The sequence below is a fragment of the Coturnix japonica genome, chromosome 6, assembly GCF_054131305.1.
Source record: "Coturnix japonica strain WE chromosome 6, WE-NBRP24, whole genome shotgun sequence".
Classification (NCBI taxonomy): domain Eukaryota; kingdom Metazoa; phylum Chordata; class Aves; order Galliformes; family Phasianidae; genus Coturnix; species Coturnix japonica.
In genome coordinates this window covers 24,534,721-24,550,677 of record NC_140668.1, presented here as the reverse complement: position 1 = coordinate 24,550,677, position 15,957 = coordinate 24,534,721, and the positions used below count along the sequence as shown (strand labels likewise).

At 63.0% G+C, this 15,957-nt stretch overlaps 3 protein-coding genes across 6 annotated transcripts; 1 reads left to right on the top strand and 2 right to left on the bottom strand.

Annotated features, from left to right (window-relative positions):
- Positions 1-1,937: 1,937 nt before the first annotated feature.
- MMP15 (matrix metallopeptidase 15) lies at positions 1,938-6,364 on the bottom strand. Its single transcript, XM_015873684.2, has 10 exons — positions 6,063-6,364; positions 5,785-5,933; positions 5,396-5,518; positions 5,008-5,315; positions 4,618-4,779; positions 4,243-4,466; positions 3,958-4,096; positions 3,692-3,842; positions 3,392-3,507; positions 1,938-3,181 (listed from the first exon to the last, which is right to left on the bottom strand). The coding sequence occupies exons 1-10, from the start codon at positions 6,165-6,167 to the stop codon at positions 2,730-2,732; spliced, it is 1,929 nt and encodes a 642-aa protein (XP_015729170.2). The 5' UTR covers positions 6,168-6,364; the 3' UTR covers positions 1,938-2,729.
- Positions 6,365-6,516: 152 nt separating this feature from the next.
- Positions 6,517-10,697, bottom strand: USB1 (U6 snRNA biogenesis phosphodiesterase 1). 4 transcript variants are annotated; one of them, XR_014947460.1, is made up of 8 exons: positions 9,993-10,697; positions 9,921-9,956; positions 9,699-9,841; positions 9,363-9,546; positions 8,973-9,026; positions 7,923-8,028; positions 7,739-7,822; positions 6,517-7,490 (listed from the first exon to the last, which is right to left on the bottom strand). XR_014947460.1 is itself a non-coding variant. In XM_085550994.1 (8 exons), exons 3-8 carry the CDS (start codon positions 9,805-9,807, stop codon positions 7,386-7,388), a joined length of 642 nt encoding a protein of 213 aa, XP_085407120.1. In that variant the 5' UTR covers positions 9,808-9,841; positions 9,939-9,956; positions 9,993-10,091; the 3' UTR covers positions 6,517-7,385. The 4 variants fall into 4 exon arrangements, 2 of the variants coding, with proteins under 2 accessions (XP_085407120.1, XP_085407121.1); XM_085550994.1 differs by having other exon boundaries at positions 9,939-9,956; positions 9,993-10,091; XR_014947461.1 differs by lacking the exon at positions 9,921-9,956 and having other exon boundaries at positions 9,993-10,652.
- ZNF319 (zinc finger protein 319) lies at positions 10,370-15,877 on the top strand. Its single transcript, XM_015873693.3, has 2 exons — positions 10,370-10,509; positions 11,844-15,877. Exon 2 carries the CDS (start codon positions 12,236-12,238, stop codon positions 13,898-13,900), a length of 1,665 nt encoding a protein of 554 aa, XP_015729179.2. The 5' UTR covers positions 10,370-10,509; positions 11,844-12,235; the 3' UTR covers positions 13,901-15,877.
- Positions 15,878-15,957: the final 80 nt, after the last annotated feature.

The window sequence follows — 15,957 nt, the reverse complement described above, 5'->3', positions numbered from 1 at the left end:
CAGTGACATCCCTGCAGAGCGAGCAGGGCAGCCAGGGCCCTGTTTGCCCCAGGGTGCTCCCAGCCCCAAAGCAGCGGTGAGACACTGCCCCAGGACGGAGATGCCACCAGCATCCTTGTGCAGCCACTCAGGGCACCGGGCTTTGGTGGCTGCCCTGCACCCCACCGAGCCCCCCCAGGAGAAAAGCACAGCTGCTGTGGGAAAGGCTTCGCCATGGGAAACACAGCAGCTCCCAGCTGCACGTCCTGCCGCCGCCTCCGCGCCTTTGGGCCGGGGTCAGCCCTGGGGTCCCGCCGTGCTGGGGGATGTGGGTCAGGCACATGGGGTACATGCAGGGCCTGCATGGGGGGGTCCTTGGCTCTGGCACCGGGCTGCAGAGCGTTGGGGAAACGCGTTGTGTTGCGAGGGAACTGCTGTGGGGTTTGTCTCGTTTGTTTGTTTCGGTTTCCTGGGCCTGAGCCATAACTGCTAAATCAGACGGGCTGCACTCGGAGGGCTGCCATCACCGCCTCCCTGCACAGCCCCCATCAATAGGGGGGAAATGGAGAGCAAAGCCCAGAGCAGTGACCCAGCGGGGCCAGGCAGGTGGAAATCAATGCAGTGGAGCCACCTGGGGCACCTTTCCCCATGTTTCTTTGTCCCCGGTGCTGTTGTGTCCTTGGGCTGCAGTGCTGCTCTGAGTTCCAGGCAATGGAGCACGTGCTCGAGTGGCTCTGCCCGGCTCCAGCAGGCGGGGACAGGGACAGGGGGAGGGTGTCCCCCACCATGGGGCTCCCCAGTGCTGTGCATGGCAGCCCAGGGAAGTGGGGTGAGCGCCAGCCCCCTCCTCCTTTAAAGTAAAGAGAGGAATGGCAGCGTGGGGTAACTCGGTGTTGGGAATTGGCTGCAGCTCTGTTCGGCGCTGTGCCAGCCCTGGGCCCAAGAGGGTGGGGGAGCCTCGTCCCTCCTGCTTGGCCACAGGCACCATGGAACCGTCCCCTCTGAACTGGGGGTGGGGGGCGGTCCCCTCCCTCTGGGGTCGGCAGGGCTGGGGGCGCTGGGACGAGCAGCTCAGGGACGGTGCCTGCTCTGCCGGTCCTGGTCCGATAATGCTGGGGGCTGGGCAGGGTGGAGGTCAGAAGAGGATAAGGGTTGGGGTCTGCTCCCCGCGGGGCAGCCCAGACCCCCACGCTCCATAGGGTCAGGCCGGGCTGTTTCCGCCCTCGTTCCTGCGGGAACTGGGCCGTGCTCCATCCATCCCCCCCAGCTCCGCACGTCATGCTGATGGACTCTGCATCCGCTCCGGCCGCGGCAGCCGCACGGGAGGCGGGGCCCTTCCCAGCAGCTCCCGGCAGCACCAGCCGAGGGGTCTGTGCCCCCACCGAGGGGTGATGGGGGACGGGGAAGGTGGGGCTGCTGAGCCCCCCTGGAGCCGCCCCACTCGTGCCGGGGCTTTGCTGGCAGAGCCACGTCTGCCGCCTTGCCAGCTTTCCTTCCCATTGTGAGCTGAGCAGCGTTTTTTCCTTGGATAAAGCCAATTTCCTGCCCTTGGATCTGATCTCTCCCAGCCCTACCATTATTTCTCCCATCTCTAGCAGTTCGTTTCTCCAGCTTCCACCTTCCCCAACAAGCCGTGCCCTTGTTCCCCCCGCACAGCCGCCGTGCTGCAGGGGCAGGGGGCAAAGCACACAGAGCCCAGCGCTGCAGGGGGAGCACGCAGCCCCCCCGTGCCACACTGCGCAGAACAAGGCGGCTGTGTTCCCGCGGGAGCCCCTGAAAGGCGGCTCTGTCTGCTGCTGCCGCCGGGCCGCCTTCACTGACCCCCACAACGGCAGCCCGGGGGCAGCGGCCCCAGCAGCAGCCCCGATCCCCGCAGCCCCCACCCAGCCTTGAGCACAGCATCCCCCCAATGACACCCACCCGTCAGCCCATCCCTGCACCAAGGATGGCACCACAGCTCCACGCACCCGACCCGTTTAATACAAGCACAAGGTGGCCGTGCCCACTGCCCTGCCCGCGGGGCTGGGGGAGGCAACACTGCCAAGGGAACCAAGGCTCCTGGGGGGCTCTGACTGCAGCAGGTCTGTGGGCAGCCAAAGCAAGGGGGGGCTGAGCTGAGCAGGGGGATGGATGCGGTATCACACCCAATGCCACCCAAAGGCCTCGTGCACGGGGTATGGGGGGAGGCTCGGCCCCTTGCCTGCCTCTCTGATGGGGTTTGCAAGCTCAGCGCCATTGCTCAGCACTGTATTTCCCACCTGCACTGTCCTCTACCACCAGCCACGCTCAGCCCCCACTTGCCTCGTGCTTCAGGTGCCCACAGCTCCTTATGTCGGGTGGGCAGCACAGAACCCCTCTGCCCCGCACGCACCAGCAGTGCCCACAGTTCTGACCGAAGAATGCAGCTGGGCTGGGGCAGGCAAGGCAGGGCAAGGCGACTGGGGAGGCCAAGAGACAGAGGGGCACCTCCAGCCTGGGGGGACCATGACTCTCCCCAGCTCCTCGCCCACCCCCCAGGCCTTGTGCTGTGGCACCCAGCTGCACTCAGGCCCAGGGCTCTGGGCAGCCCTCAGCATGGGGCTGAGCCAGGCAGCGTCCCTCCTTCCTGGAGCCAGACCAGAGCGGCAGCGTGCGCAGGGAGGAGGGGAACGGGACCAACCTCTGTGTATAAATACGCCGCTGGGGAGGGCAGGGTGGGGCGGGCTCATTGTTAGCACCATGGTGGTGGGGGGAAGGGAGGAAGGCGGGGGTCAGACCCACTCCTGCAAGGAGCGCTTGCAGTACAAGAGCATTCGGGGCGTGCCCTTCCTCTGCATCTGCACGATGACATAGATGAGGCCGAGGATGCAGAGCAGCAGCACCAGCAGCACCAGCACCATCACCACGCTCATGGTGCGCGTGTACTCATCGATCTGCACCACCACGTCCACGTCACCGCCCTTCTCGCGGCCGCCTTCACCGTAATCCTCCTCGTCCTCCTCCTCCTCCTCCTCGTCGCCATCATCCTGTGGTGTTTCATCGCCGTCAGGGTTGAAGGGCGGTCGGTCCACGTCGGGCCAGCGTGGCGGGCTGGGCTCTGGGACCAGCTCCACATTGCAGCCCATGAAGTCCCGCAGGATGGATTTGGGATAGCCCGGCTCCGTCCTGAGCCGCTCGTTGTCAAACTTCCAGTACTTTGTGCCTCGGTAGAAGTAAGTGGAGGCTGGGGAAGAGGGGAGGGGAAAGATGGGTGAGTGGCTGCATCCAGGCACAGCTCCCACATGATGGAGAGCAGAAAGTGCAGAGAATGGCAGGCTCTGCCTCCATCATGCCCACAGCATCCCATTGGGGCCCACTACGGTCACAGGCAGCTGCTGGGCAGGGTGGCTGCGTTTCCTTTGCCCACCCCTCCTGCCCACCTTTCTCTACTTACAGGCATCTGAGCTGAGGAAGGCACCCTTAGGCGAGGGGGGGATGCCCGCCCAGACCGAGATGGGCTTGGGGTAGCCAGGGTCCACTGAGCGCGTGTCCTCATTGAAGCGCCAGTATCTGTGGGAGGCAGCAGGACATGGTGAGCACAGACATGGAGTCCTCTGACAGCTGCAGGCAGCACAGGGTGCTCCAGCTTTCCTGTCAGTCCTCGGCCCAGAAAGCCATCTGCCAACAGCTTATCATCCCACATCCATGCACCGCACACTGCCCCCGCTCCAAGGTGAGGAACAGAAGCACCCACCTGTCTCCACGGAAGAAGAAGGTGTGCCCTGTTGGCTCCCACCACACTGCAGTGTCGATGCTGTCGTAGGGGATGCCCTGCCCGTAGCTGGTCAGGGGCTGCGGGTACCCAGCTTCCAGGTTGGCTTCACGGAACAGCCAGTACCGGTTGCCTGAATGGGAGGAAATGGAGAAAGCAGGTGAGGCTGCGCTGCCCAGCTGTGCATTCTGGCCATGATGTGGGGGCACTCCCTGCCCCATCGCCCCATCTCCAGCTGCCCTGCTCACCTTTAAAGAACACAAATCTCCCGTCATGCCTCTCGTAGGCAGCGTCGATGTCCCCAGGCAGCCCCCGCCAGAAGTGCCCGATGGGCATGGGGTAGTTGTCCAGCACCCGATTGTGCCGCACCCGCCAGAACCATTTGCCCTGGTGGGAAGCAGAGCATCAGCACAGCACAGGGACACACAGGGACAGAGCCCTGGGGATGGGCAAAGTGCTGGGGTACCCCTTCCACCCAGAGACCCCGGGGTGGACATGGGCTCAGAGGGAAGGGGAGGTGTCATGGATGGTACCTTGAACACAAACATCTCTCCCCGCAGCACCGCCACCGTGTCAAAGTTCCCATCACAGATATCGGGGCCGTACTGGTCGGGTCGATCTGGGTTGCCAGGTTTTGGGGGCCGCTCTGGTTTCCCTGGTGGAGGTGGTCTGGGGGGTCTGTGGTCCGGCCTGCCGGGTCTCCGAGGTGTCACGGTGGGCAAGGGCTTGGTGGGCTGAGGGTGCCCATCCGCGGTACCTGCACAGAGCAGGAGAGGGTGTATGGAACATCTGCCAACCTACAGTGCTTCTCCTCCCCATTCAGAGGCTCCAAAACCCAGCACCCAGCCCCACAGCTGGCACAGCACCCATGTCCCCCTGCCAGCCCACATCCCAGCGCAGCTCCTCACCGTACAGCTGCTGTATGCCCTTCAGGTCGTCCTCGGGGAGCTGGAAGTTCTCTGTGTCCATCCACTGGTAGAAGGGAGCCATGATAGCGCTGGGGTTGCTGGAGTGCTCCAGGCCCAGCGAGTGCCCCAGCTCGTGCACAGCCACCAGGAAGAGGTTGTTCCCTGTGGGGAAAGGCACCATCAGCATGACCCCAGCACAGGGGGTTCCCTGCACCCTGTTACAGGGATGCTTTGCAGGAAGCCAGAGCCGTCCACGCTGCCCTCATAGAATCTGTTCTCCCAGCACCCCCACTCACACACTCTCACCGCCCTGTGCCATGCCCTCCAGCTGCCAGGGACACCCCAGGCTGCCCCCAGCACCACCCGGCCCAGCCCTCAGCCCCAGCTCACCCGACACATCCGTGTTTTCCAGCGTCCAGGGCTCATCCGAGTCAAAGTGTGTGTCCCCCCCCATCCCTGGGCCAGGGAAATAAGCGTGGGCCAAGAACCCCCCGACGCCATCGAAAGGGGAGCTGTCCCCGTGGAAGCCCGAGGCGAAGAGCACCATGATGTCAGCCTCCTTCTTCCGCTTCTGACGGATGTCTTCATAGGGCACCTCCTGGAAGGCCAGCGGCGTGGCCTGCTCCCATACACGGAAGGCCTGGCGGATGGCCTCGTACGAGTGGTAGCGGCCCAGCTTCTCCGTGTAGTTCTGGATGCTGCGGGCACAGAGCGGAGCTGCTCAGGGCTGTGACCTGCAGGGTCTGTGCTGAGGGCAGGTACTGCTGATGCTGTGTACCTGAAGGTGAGGTGGCTCTGGCTCCAGCGCCGCCCGGTCAGCGCGTACCGCTTCCGCCGCATGTTGGACTTCATCCGCACCCCAAACTGGTCCGGGACCCCGCAGCGGGGCCGCCTCATCCACCTGGGGGGGGCGGGGGGCTCAGGGCTCGGCACCCAGAGGGGTCACGGCACCCAGAGGGGTTACAGCACCCAGAGGGGTTACAGTACCCAGAGGGGTCACGGCAATGGGGGGGCGCAGCCGCTGTGCTGCTGGGGGCGGGCAGGGCTCGTGACCCCGCGGGGACAGTGACGGAGCACAAACACCGAACCGGGATAGAAAGGGCCGACCCCGCTTTGGGGAGAGGAGGGACGGGGGTCAGAGCGAGGGGAGCACGGGGCCGAGCTCACGTTTTGGTCTCCTCGTCCAGCACGCCGGTAACGGGGATCCCGTAGAACTTCTGCATCTCGGAGAGGGCCGAGGAGAGGATCTGTGCGGAGCGCATGGTGGACATCTGCCGGCTGCCCGGCGGCAGGTACCCGTACAGCCGCAGCCATGCCTGGGGGCACACGGCGCTCAGCGGGCGGGGACGGCACCGACGGCTCCGCGCGGCCCCGCGGCCCTTCCCGTGTCACGGCGGCCCGGCCCCGCTCCCCGCTCCCGGCCGCTCCCCGCTCCCCGCTCTCACCTCCGCGTTCAGCTCCGCTCCGGCCGCTCCCAGCAGCGCCAGCAGCACGAGGGTTCCGCCCGCCCGGCAGGGGGCGCCCTCACGCCTCGCCCCGCCGCCCGCCATCCCGAGCTACGCCGCCCTCATGGCCCGGGCCCGGCCGCCACCAGCGGGGGCTGCGAGCGGAGCATCGGGCGGCGCTGCCCCTCGGCACCGGCCGCCTTTGTGTGCGGATCAGGCGCGGCCCATGTGCTCCGCGCTCCGACACCGCTCGGCTCCGCACGGCGCTGCCCGGCCGACACAGCGGGGCGGGGGCGGCGGGGGCGGGGCGGGGGCGGGGCGGAGAGACGCGATCACGGCAGGTGACAGCGCCACGAGCAGCGCCCCCTGCGATAGAACGGGGGGACGGGAGACGGGATGTGACCGGACGGGAACGTGAGCTGAGTGTCCTGGGCACATCAGAGACACACACAGCGCCGTGAGATGCATTTACTGCCCGGAAGGACCTTGCGGCAACAACCGGGGCACGAAACATGGAGGCGGCGCACGGAACAACGCGCAGAGCGGAGCTTTGCCGAGCACAGAGTCCGGCCCGGGCAGCGCACGAACAGCCCGTGTTTGTTACCGAGCGGCCCCGTGTTACCGAGCAGCCCCGTGTTACCGAGCGGCCCCGTGTTACCGAGCAGCCCCGTGTTACCGAGCAGCCCCGTGTTACCGAGCAGCCCCGTGTTACCGAGCAGCCCATGTTACCGAGCAGCCCATGTTACCGAGCGGCCCCGTGTTACCGAGCGGCCCGTGTTACTGACCACCCCCCCGTGCCGCCCCCGGCCCGGAACGCGGAGCTGGCACTGCCCCCTGCTGTTCTCACCGTGACAGCGCAGCGCGGAGCAGCGCGGCCCGCACTGACATTAACACCAACAACGTGCTCGTTGTGAGGCCGGGATGCTCCGCGCTGAGCTCAGCGCTCAGACAATGACGGAGCCGCTTCCAACTGTGCCAGACGAGCCGCCTCCGAGCGCTTCCCACGCGAGCTCCCCGCTCCCAACCATCCAGCACCCACGGCCGTCACAGCCGGGTTGGGTGGGTTGGTTGTTGTTGGTGGTTTTTTTTTCCCCTTTCTGTTTTAAAATCAGCAGAATTCGCAGCTGTGAGCGGAGCCGGCAGTGCTGACTGCAGCACATCCCGCCTGCTGTGCTGCGAGCAATGTGCTGCGGGAACACGGTTCTTCAGCCCACAGCTCAGACTCGGAGACCACAGAGCTGCGTGTGACGGCGCTGGGAGCTGTGCTGCAGGATTGTCTCTTTGCTGACCTTCAGGCTGTGAGATGCACGGCCCCGTCGGCTCCTACCTCAGGGGGAAGCAGAAGAACTTGTTGCCCGACTTGCAGCGGATTTGCTCCCATTGGACACGCAGAATGCGAGCAGAGTCCTCAAATGTGTCCACAATGTCCTGGCAAACAAGAGCAGGGGCAGGAGTCAGTGTGAGGAGGGCGGGTGGGCCGGCTGCTGGGGGGATGTCAGCAGCTCCATCTCTGAGCTGAGCCAGAAGCAGGTTTGTAGCTGCAATACACGACAGCGGCTCCTTCCTCCCCCCACTCCCAATCCCAAAGTCTCCTTTCTTTAAGTCAAGCTGAGTTTGCCTCACAGAAGCAGCCTCCCTCTGCTCTGGCCCTCCCCCATGTTCATGTAGGGACACACCTGGAGCTCCTGCAGACATTGCCCCTCCAGGCTGCCCCTCAGGTCCCCGACGCACCAGGCCATGCTGATGTGGAAGGACGGGTCCTGGAGATAAAGCAAGGATTGGGTCGTGAGGATGAAAGGAGGCTTGGGGATGGTGCAAGGAACCAGGCAGCACCTCCAGAGCAGCAGGAAAAGGCCTCACCTTGTAGAATACGGGGAGGTCATATTCCTCCATAACCTTGTCCACCTCCGAGACCATTTCCAGCAGCTGGAAATGTCCAGTAGAGACTTCCAAACCCACAAAGGTCCTAAACAAAGACCAGGACACACGTGAGTACCTCAGCAGAGCACCGTGCCCTGCACAAGGGCAGTACGGCTTCGAGAGGATGGAGGTTACTACAGGAGTTGTACGGTGGAGAGGAAGGGGCTGCAAAGCACCAGCTGAGAGCAGCGTGGATGGGGAAGTGCTGTGACAAAGAGGTTCCTCACGAGGACTGTTGTGGTGATGCTTCTCATATGCCTGTGTGTGTGACCACGTGAGGACCAGTCTCCCTCAAAGAGCTGCTTCCTCCTGCCCATGACCGATGTGGTTTCCCATTCCCATCAGATTCAGCAGCTTTTCATAACGTTAATCACCTTTCTCTTTAATGTGCTTTGGCATTTTAAATTGCTTCATTGTGTTAAGCTGGAAGAGGCGCCATCAGGCTTATAAGCTGGCACCCAGGTGAGCTCGCGCTGTCAGAGCTGTTTGTCTGCAGCCCTTTGAAGCTGCAATTTCACCATCAGCATAAGCTGTTGTTGCTGCCAAAGGAGGTGGTCCCTGCTCTGCTGGCCCCAGGCTGCTCATTCCCCCACCCACTCCCTCAGCTGGCACAGGGATCTGTGCAGCCAGAGCCAACCAGATCAGCACAGCGATGTGCAGCGTGGATGTGAAGCTGCAGCATCACCCAACCGCAGCTGAAAGGCCGCCTCGGGCCACGTCGGGAACACGTCCCTCCTCCTACCTTCAGAAGGCTGAAATTCTGCAGCCCGAGGTTCAGTCCCCACAGACAATAACAGCTGGCAGAGAGCTGATGGAGGAGCTAAAAACAGATGCAGCCTGGAGCGCTGTGAAATTGGGCTGGACAAAGAGCTGAACCTTCAGTCACTGGGATGGGGCACCCTCCACCTGAGATGGTTCTGCCCCTGCCGTGCTGTGGGATGGCACGGGCAGCTCCCACCTGCCTGGCACTGTGCCCCTCTGCTGGCTCACCTGGTTTTGTTCTGGTTGGTGTACACCTTCACTCGGTCAGCCACACAGAAGAACCTGAAGTGAGAAAGGAACTGTTTCAGCCAGGGGGAATAAAACAAAACAACCCAACACTGAGCCAGGGGAGGTTTAGGTTGGGTATTAGGAGGAAGTTTTTCACACAGAGGGTGGTGATGCACTGGAACAGGCTGCCCAAGGAGGCTGTGGATGCCCCATCCCTGCAGGCATTCAAGGCCAGGCTGGATGTGGCTCTGGGCAGCCTGGGCTGCTGGTTGGTGACCCTGCACACAGCAGGGGGTTGGAACTGGGTGAGCACTGTGGTCCTTTTTAACCCAGGCCCTGCTAAAGAGTGTGAGCAGAGGCCCACAGCCGCTGCCCTGGGGTTGTCCCCACCTGTGGAAGGAGGCCAGGCGCTCCTTGAGGCTCTGCATGAAGGGGTTGATCCAGTGGTAGCGCAGCACCACGCTCTGCGACAGGCTGACATGGAACTCCTCCATGGCTGTGACGGACGGGACGTAGGTGCGAGCGTGGGACACCAGCAGCTCCAGCAGCTCCAGGAACTCCTCCTGGGCCTGGTCTGCGGGGCAGGCAGAACGGCCGAGGTTGGGGGGCACCGTGCGGCCCATTGAGCTCCAAGTCCTGCTCTAGGCCGCCCGCACCCCCAGCTCGGGCCGCCCGGAGCCCACCCACGTCCCGGCGCCCCCCCAGTCCCGTCCCGGTGTCACGCACACGGCAGGTACACGTGCGTGGCCCAGCTGCCCCGCTCGTGGGGGAAGCACCGCACGCGGCCGCCGTGCAGAGCGCTGTCGTCCCGCTGCTCCTGCTCCTCCTCGAACATGGCCAGCACGGACTCGGGGACGGGCAGGCGGCGGCTGCAAGGCACAAAGAAGCGCGTCGGTTTCCCCCCGCACCGGCCTGCCCCATCACACCGACCTGCCCAATAACACCGACCTGCCCCATCACACCGACCTGCCCCATCACACCGACCTGCCCCATCACACCGACCTGCCCCATCACACCCACCTGCCCCGCGACCCCCCTCCTCCTTCCTCCTCCTCCTCCTCCTCCTCCTCGGAGCTGCTGTACCCCACGAGAGCGGCGCTCATGGCGGCGCTGCGCTGCGGGCGGTGTCCGGCAGGGGGCGCCGTGCTCCGGGTGCGCTCCGCCTCCTGCGCTCCGCTCCGCCGCCCGGCCCGGCCCTCCCCGCCCCGCCGCCCGCCGCCGCCGCCAAGCGAGCGCGGGGATCGGGCGGAGCGAGCAGGCCGCGGCCCCGCCCGCAGGCAGCTGAGCGGCCCGAGCGGGGCCTCCCGCCGCAGGTGAGCGGCCTTTGTGCGGGCCTCGGGCCGGCGGGAAGTTGCCCCCCGTGCATGGGGGCGGCGGAACGCGGGCGGGGCGGGCCCGGCGGTGGGCTCGGGCCGCGGGGAGCACCGGGCGAGGAGCCGCTCGCCGCCCGCTGAGCCCGGCCTGGAAGTGCCGCCGTTCCGACCGGGTGTGCCTGCCGACGGATGAGCGGGACACGGAGCCGGTCCCGGTGAAGCAGGTCGGTACGGGCGGCTGCCGGGATGGGGTGATGCCGGGATGGGGTGATGATGCCGGGATGGGGTGATGATGCCGGGATGGGGTGATGATGCCGGGATGGGGTGATGCCGGGATGGGGTGATGCCGCATCCCGCGGGGATGGCGCTGCCATGGGACGGCTCCCCGAGCCCGGCCCGTGCTGCAGGGTCAGCACACGGCGAGAGCCCCGGGCTGCGGCTGGAGCTCCTGCTGGGGGCATTGGGGCCGCATCCTGCCCTCAGCTCCTCCTCCGGGTGTCAGAGCAGAAGAGCTGAGCTCCCAGATCCTGGCAGGACCCCGGCCCGGCTCATCGGTGCCTCTGTGTGTTGTGCTGCCCACGTTTGTGCTGGGGGACAAAGTGATGCCCCGTCCCTGCAGGGTGTTGAGGGGGCAGGGCTGTATCCTGCCCGCAGCGTCTGCTCCAGGTGTCAGCACTAAAGGACTGAGGTCCTGGAGGAAACCAGCCTGGCACTTGGGCCTCTGGGTGCTGTATTGCTCGGGTTTGTGCTGCAGGACAAAGCAGTGCCCTGTCCCTGTAGCACAGAGGCACTGAGGGGATGTGGGTTGTGGCCCAGCAGTGCCTGCTGCTGCCTCTTGCCAAAGCATGGACACATCCATGCTCTTGAAGTGTCTTGTCACTTGTTTGTACCCACTGCTCGACGGTGGATCTAACTCTTCTCTTGGTCAGTACTGGGTTTTATCTGTGAGAAGAACCAGTAAGGCCAAGCAGTACATCTGGGGCAAGGGGCTGGGCCTGATGCCTGCAGGTCCTGCTTTCTCTGCAGGCAGGGTAACGTCTTCTCTGGCTCTTCCTACAGGCAGAGGGGAAACTTCATGGGTACCTCCCTCCCTTGGCTCTGTCAGAGGTTGATGTGCTCAATGCTGGAGCTTCAGGAGGAGGTTGGGACTGGTGGAACTGCCTTGCTATGGTGGGAATCTGCCCTGGTATTTGTAACATTTCACTCGGTAGCTTTTTTTGCACAGCATTTAGCACAACTCAGCCTGCACAGAGAAACGGATGGATGTGTTCACCCTGTTATTGTATCCTAGGCCTGATGGGGACTGAAGCAGCCTCTGCTGCTTCGTGTAAGAGCTTACCAGGCAAACCTGTGGCTGTGTTGGCCAAGCAGGGTCTGTTTCTACACTGAGTTTTTGGCTGCTGCCAGCAGCATGCAGTGCTCCAGCTCTGCTCAGCTCCCCTCCGTAAGCTCCCAGGTGCTTTGCAGGAGAGTTTGCAAAGTGGGCCACAAGCTCACCTGACTGGAGAGCTGCCTGGCTGTCCTCTGAGATCTGATGTGAACTGTCTTCTTCTTGCAGGCCGAGCTGCTCCCTGCGCTGCATCTCACACCCTGCCTGCGTGTGAGCACTGCCTGCATCGCAGCCAGCACAGAGAAGGGCCTCCTCTTGTCTTCAAGGCACTTGCTTCTACCTGCCTTCCTTCTTTCTTTGAAAAGGAAAGAGAAAAAGAAAAAGCCAAACAAAAGACCGGAACACACAAAGAACTTCTGCAGATCCAAGGAGGAGCCCGTGGCATCTCGTCCTCCTCACTCCCCAGGATCCTGGCTGTGGGCTGGGTTTCCTGTCCTCGATTTCGGGATCGGTGCAGGGAATCAGAATCTTGGATGCTTTTGATTTTTATTTTTACTTGAACCTTTCTGACCGAGAAGCTGAAGCTGTCACTGCTAAAACCCTGTTTCTTTTTCCCAAGCATGTCAGAAAGCTGGCAGCAGCAACAGCAGCAACCGCAGCAGCCGCCACCACCTCCGCAGCAGCACCACGCCGGGACCACCGCCCTCCCGGAACACTCCATCCCACCCAGCACCACCGACAACCCCCTGGGCTGTGCCGTCTACGGCATCCTGCTGCAGCCGGACCCGGGTCTGCAGCACCACCAGCACGCCCCGCTGCAGGCTGGGGAGCCGTCCCACAAATGCGGGGTGTGCGGCCACGACCTCACTCACCTCTCCAACCCCCATGAGCACCAGTGCTTGCCAGGCCATGACCGCTCTTTCCAGTGTACGCAGTGTCTGAAGATCTTCCACCAGGCCACCGACCTGCTGGAACACCAGTGCATTCAGGTGGAGCAGAAGCCCTTTGTGTGCGGTGTGTGCAAGATGGGCTTCTCCCTCCTGACCTCGCTGGCGCAGCACCACAATGTCCACAACGGCAACGCCATGAAGTGCTCCATCTGCGAGAAGACCTACAAGCCGCCCGAGGCCGAGCACCCGCAGCCCCTGGATCCCTCGGAGAAGCCCTACAGCTGCTCCATCTGCCAGAAGACCTTCAAGCACCTCTCGGAGCTGTCCCGGCACGAGCGCATCCACACGGGCGAGAAGCCGTACAAGTGCACGCTGTGCGACAAGAGCTTCAGCCAGTCGTCCCACCTGGTGCACCACAAACGGACGCACAGCTCGGAGCGGCCCTACAAGTGCACGGTGTGTGAGAAGACCTTCAAGCACCGCTCGCACCTGGTGCGCCACATGTACGCGCACTCGGGGGAGCATCTCTTCAAGTGCAACGTCTGCGAGCTGCACTTCAAGGAGTCGTCCGAGCTGCTGCAGCACCCCTGCACGCCCAGCGGCGAGCGGCCCTTCCGCTGCGGGGAGTGCCAGAAGGCCTTCAAGCGGCCCTCGGACCTGCGGCAGCACGAGCGCACGCACAGCGAGGAGCGGCCCTTCAAGTGCGACCTGTGCCAGATGAGCTTCAAGCAGCAGTACGCGCTCATGCGCCATCGCCGCACGCACAAGGCCGAGGAGCCCTTCAAGTGCAACCTGTGCGAGAAGGGCTTCGTGCAGCCCTCGCACCTGGTGTACCACCAGCACGTGCACGGCATAGAGAACCTCTTCAAGTGCAACGTGTGCCAGAAGGGCTTCAACCAGTCCTCAGAGCTGCTGCGGCACAAGTGCGTGCAGAACGCCGAGCGGCCCTTCAAGTGCGCGGTGTGCAACAAGTCCTACAAGCGGGCCTCGGCGCTGCAGAAGCACCAGCTGGCACACTGCGCCGAGAAGCCCCTCAAGTGCACGCTCTGCGAGAGACGTTTCTTCTCCTCCTCCGAGTTCGTGCAGCACCGCTGCGACCCGGCCCGCGAGAAGCCCCTCAAGTGCCCCGACTGTGAAAAGCGCTTCAAGTACGCCTCGGACCTGCAGCGCCACCGGCGCGTGCACACAGGCGAGAAGCCCTACAAGTGCCCCTCCTGTGAGAAGGCCTTCAAGCAGCGCGAGCACCTCAACAAGCACCACAGCGTGCACGCCCGCGAGCAGCAGTACAAGTGCATGTGGTGTGGGGAGCGCTTCCTGGACTTGGGCCTGCTGCAGGAGCACAGCGTGCAGCACACGGCCGAGGGCGCGTACCAGGTGGCCGCCTGCTTGCCGTGAGCCTCCTGCCCCTGGTGGCTTTCAGCTTGCATGTGACGCTCTGAGCCTCGGCCTCCCCTTCCCTCTCCTCAGCTGGAGGTGGCCTCCAGGGAGCGCTGGGGGAAAGGGGAGGTCTGGTGAGTGGGGAAGCTTTCCTCTGGCCTCCGTGGTCTGTACCCACTGTAGCACAGGGGCTGACGGACGGTGTGAAAGGCTCAGAGAGAGTGGAGAGGAGAGGAGGGAGGTGCTGAGAGGAAGCGATGCCTGGAGCTGCCCAGTGTCCCCTGGACTGTGCTTCCCACCGTACCCACATTGCAGTGCCGGGAGCTGGCAGGGCTCTGCTCGGCCGCCCTCTGCATGCAGCCTCTGTTCCCTGTCCCACCCAGTGACTGCTCTTGCAGGGAATGCTTGGGAGCAAAGCAGGGCGCTCCCTCTGGCTGCGCTGCTCGCTGGGGTCGTAGCAGGTTTCCGTGCTGGGCTCTCCCAGTGTCATTAATCCAAACTCAAACGAGTGACTTGAGGGGACCGTTTCAGACCATTCGCATTTATCGACTGCCCTGACCTCCCCTGCTCTCCCCTCTTTCTAGGGCATAGAAAGGGAAAAGCCGTGGGGCTGCACACCTCCGAAATGCACTTTGGCATTGCTGCTCCTGCAGCTGGTGGCTGTCACACTTGGGAATCGTTTTGAGCAAGCCTGCCCATCCCCATCCCTGCTGGCAGTGAGGGAAGAATACTGAGCACCACACGCTGCAGAGAGTGTGGCAAGGAGAGTCTCCTCTCCTGGCTGTGAGCATGGCATTAACCAGCTGCCTCCAGAGGGATCTTGTTCTCCTGTGAAGACTTACCTCCAAGCCCGGGCTCCTTCCCTCCCTGCGCTGCTGGGGCTGTGAGCATACCTCCAGGGTCGGGCATAGGGATGTCCCCGCAGCTTGAACACTAAGGGGTGAAGTGAGCACTATGAGGAGCCTACAGCCTCAGGAATGGTCTCAGCCATCTCCACAGGTAACCCACGTGGTGCTCTGGGGTGCCTGATTTGCTGAGGGGAACCAGTTCTGTCCAGAAAAATCAGGAGGACCCTTCCTGCCCCGTGGGGTTGGCTCCAGGGGAAGGTTAGCAGTGGGTAAAGGAGAAGTTATTTTTTCCCCTCTTGCGGGAGTCCCGATTTACCCCTTTGCTCTTTCTTTACCTCTTCCATTTTTTCAGGTTTTGCACAGTTCTTGTATAAACATCACTTAAAAATAAACCTCCCCTAGCAAGGTTGGTGCAGCCTCAGGTGTTTTCCTCTGCAGGGTTCTGCTGCCTTCCTGAGGCCAAGAGCCCCATGAGGTGCCAGCTGGATGCCCTCAGGGTTGAAGGTGTGCATGCTGCCTTGCTCCCAGCCTTCCCCTCTCCGTGTTTGGAGATCTCAGAGTGTTACAACCCTGAGTGCTGTAGCCCAGCTGGATGTGGTCCTGGACTACCTGCCATACTGCTCCAGCTTCAGCGCAGGTCCAGTCTCAGCCCCCCTGTGCCCTGGGTTGTCCATTGGGCCAAGCAGAGTTGTTCCAACCAGCTCTAATTAGCAAACAGCAGCCCGCAGATTGCCTGCGTGCTGAGCTGGTAATAGGACAAGTTGAAAGTCTAGGCAGGTGGACCTTGCACAGAGCTGGGCCGTGCCTGCACTGCAGATGGGGGACACTAAAAGGTGGTGAGAAGCTTCCAGTTCCATCTCCAGCACAGAGGAGGAGCAGAGCGCCTGGCCGCGGGGCTGGGGCACTCGGTGGCCCCGAGGTTGGCTCCATGTGCAGCTTCACAGGGCTGCAAACAGACCTTCCTCTCTGCTGCCCAGGGAAGAGGGACCGATGCTCATCCTAACTTCATGCTGCATCAGAGATGTAGAACTTCCTACCGAGTTTTCTGTCCGCGTTTCTTTGTTTTTGGGTTGTTTTTTTTTTCCTTTTTTTTTTTTTTTTTTAAGCAGTTTGTTAATATTCATTAAAGAAGTACTGTATAGTTTAACTTCTTGTCGTCACTGATGTTTTAAACCAAAACACGCCGTGTCCCTGCGCTCACACAGGGATTAGGGGCACTGGGAAATG

What these genes read in the sequence shown, in the direction of transcription:
- USB1 (XM_085550994.1), bottom strand. Translation starts at nt 9,807, where the DNA reads ATGTTCGAGGAGGAGCAGGAGCAGCGGGACGACAGCGCTCTGCACGGC. An exon ending in ACCAACCAGAACAAAACCAG is followed by an intron (nt 8,029 to 8,972) that starts GTGAGCCAGCAG and finishes GTCTTTGTTTAG; the next exon opens with GACCTTTGTGGGTTTGGAAG. An exon ending in ACCTCCCCGTATTCTACAAG is followed by an intron (nt 7,823 to 7,922) that starts GTGAGGCCTTTT and finishes CTTTATCTCCAG; the next exon opens with GACCCGTCCTTCCACATCAG.
- MMP15 (XM_015873684.2), bottom strand. Translation starts at nt 6,167, where the DNA reads ATGGCGGGCGGCGGGGCGAGGCGTGAGGGCGCCCCCTGCCGGGCGGGC. An exon ending in GGAAAACACGGATGTGTCGG is followed by an intron (nt 4,780 to 5,007) that starts GTGAGCTGGGGC and finishes CTTTCCCCACAG; the next exon opens with GGAACAACCTCTTCCTGGTG. An exon ending in TTCTTCTTCCGTGGAGACAG is followed by an intron (nt 3,508 to 3,691) that starts GTGGGTGCTTCT and finishes TGCCTCCCACAG; the next exon opens with ATACTGGCGCTTCAATGAGG.
- ZNF319 (XM_015873693.3), top strand. Translation starts at nt 12,236, where the DNA reads ATGTCAGAAAGCTGGCAGCAGCAACAGCAGCAACCGCAGCAGCCGCCA.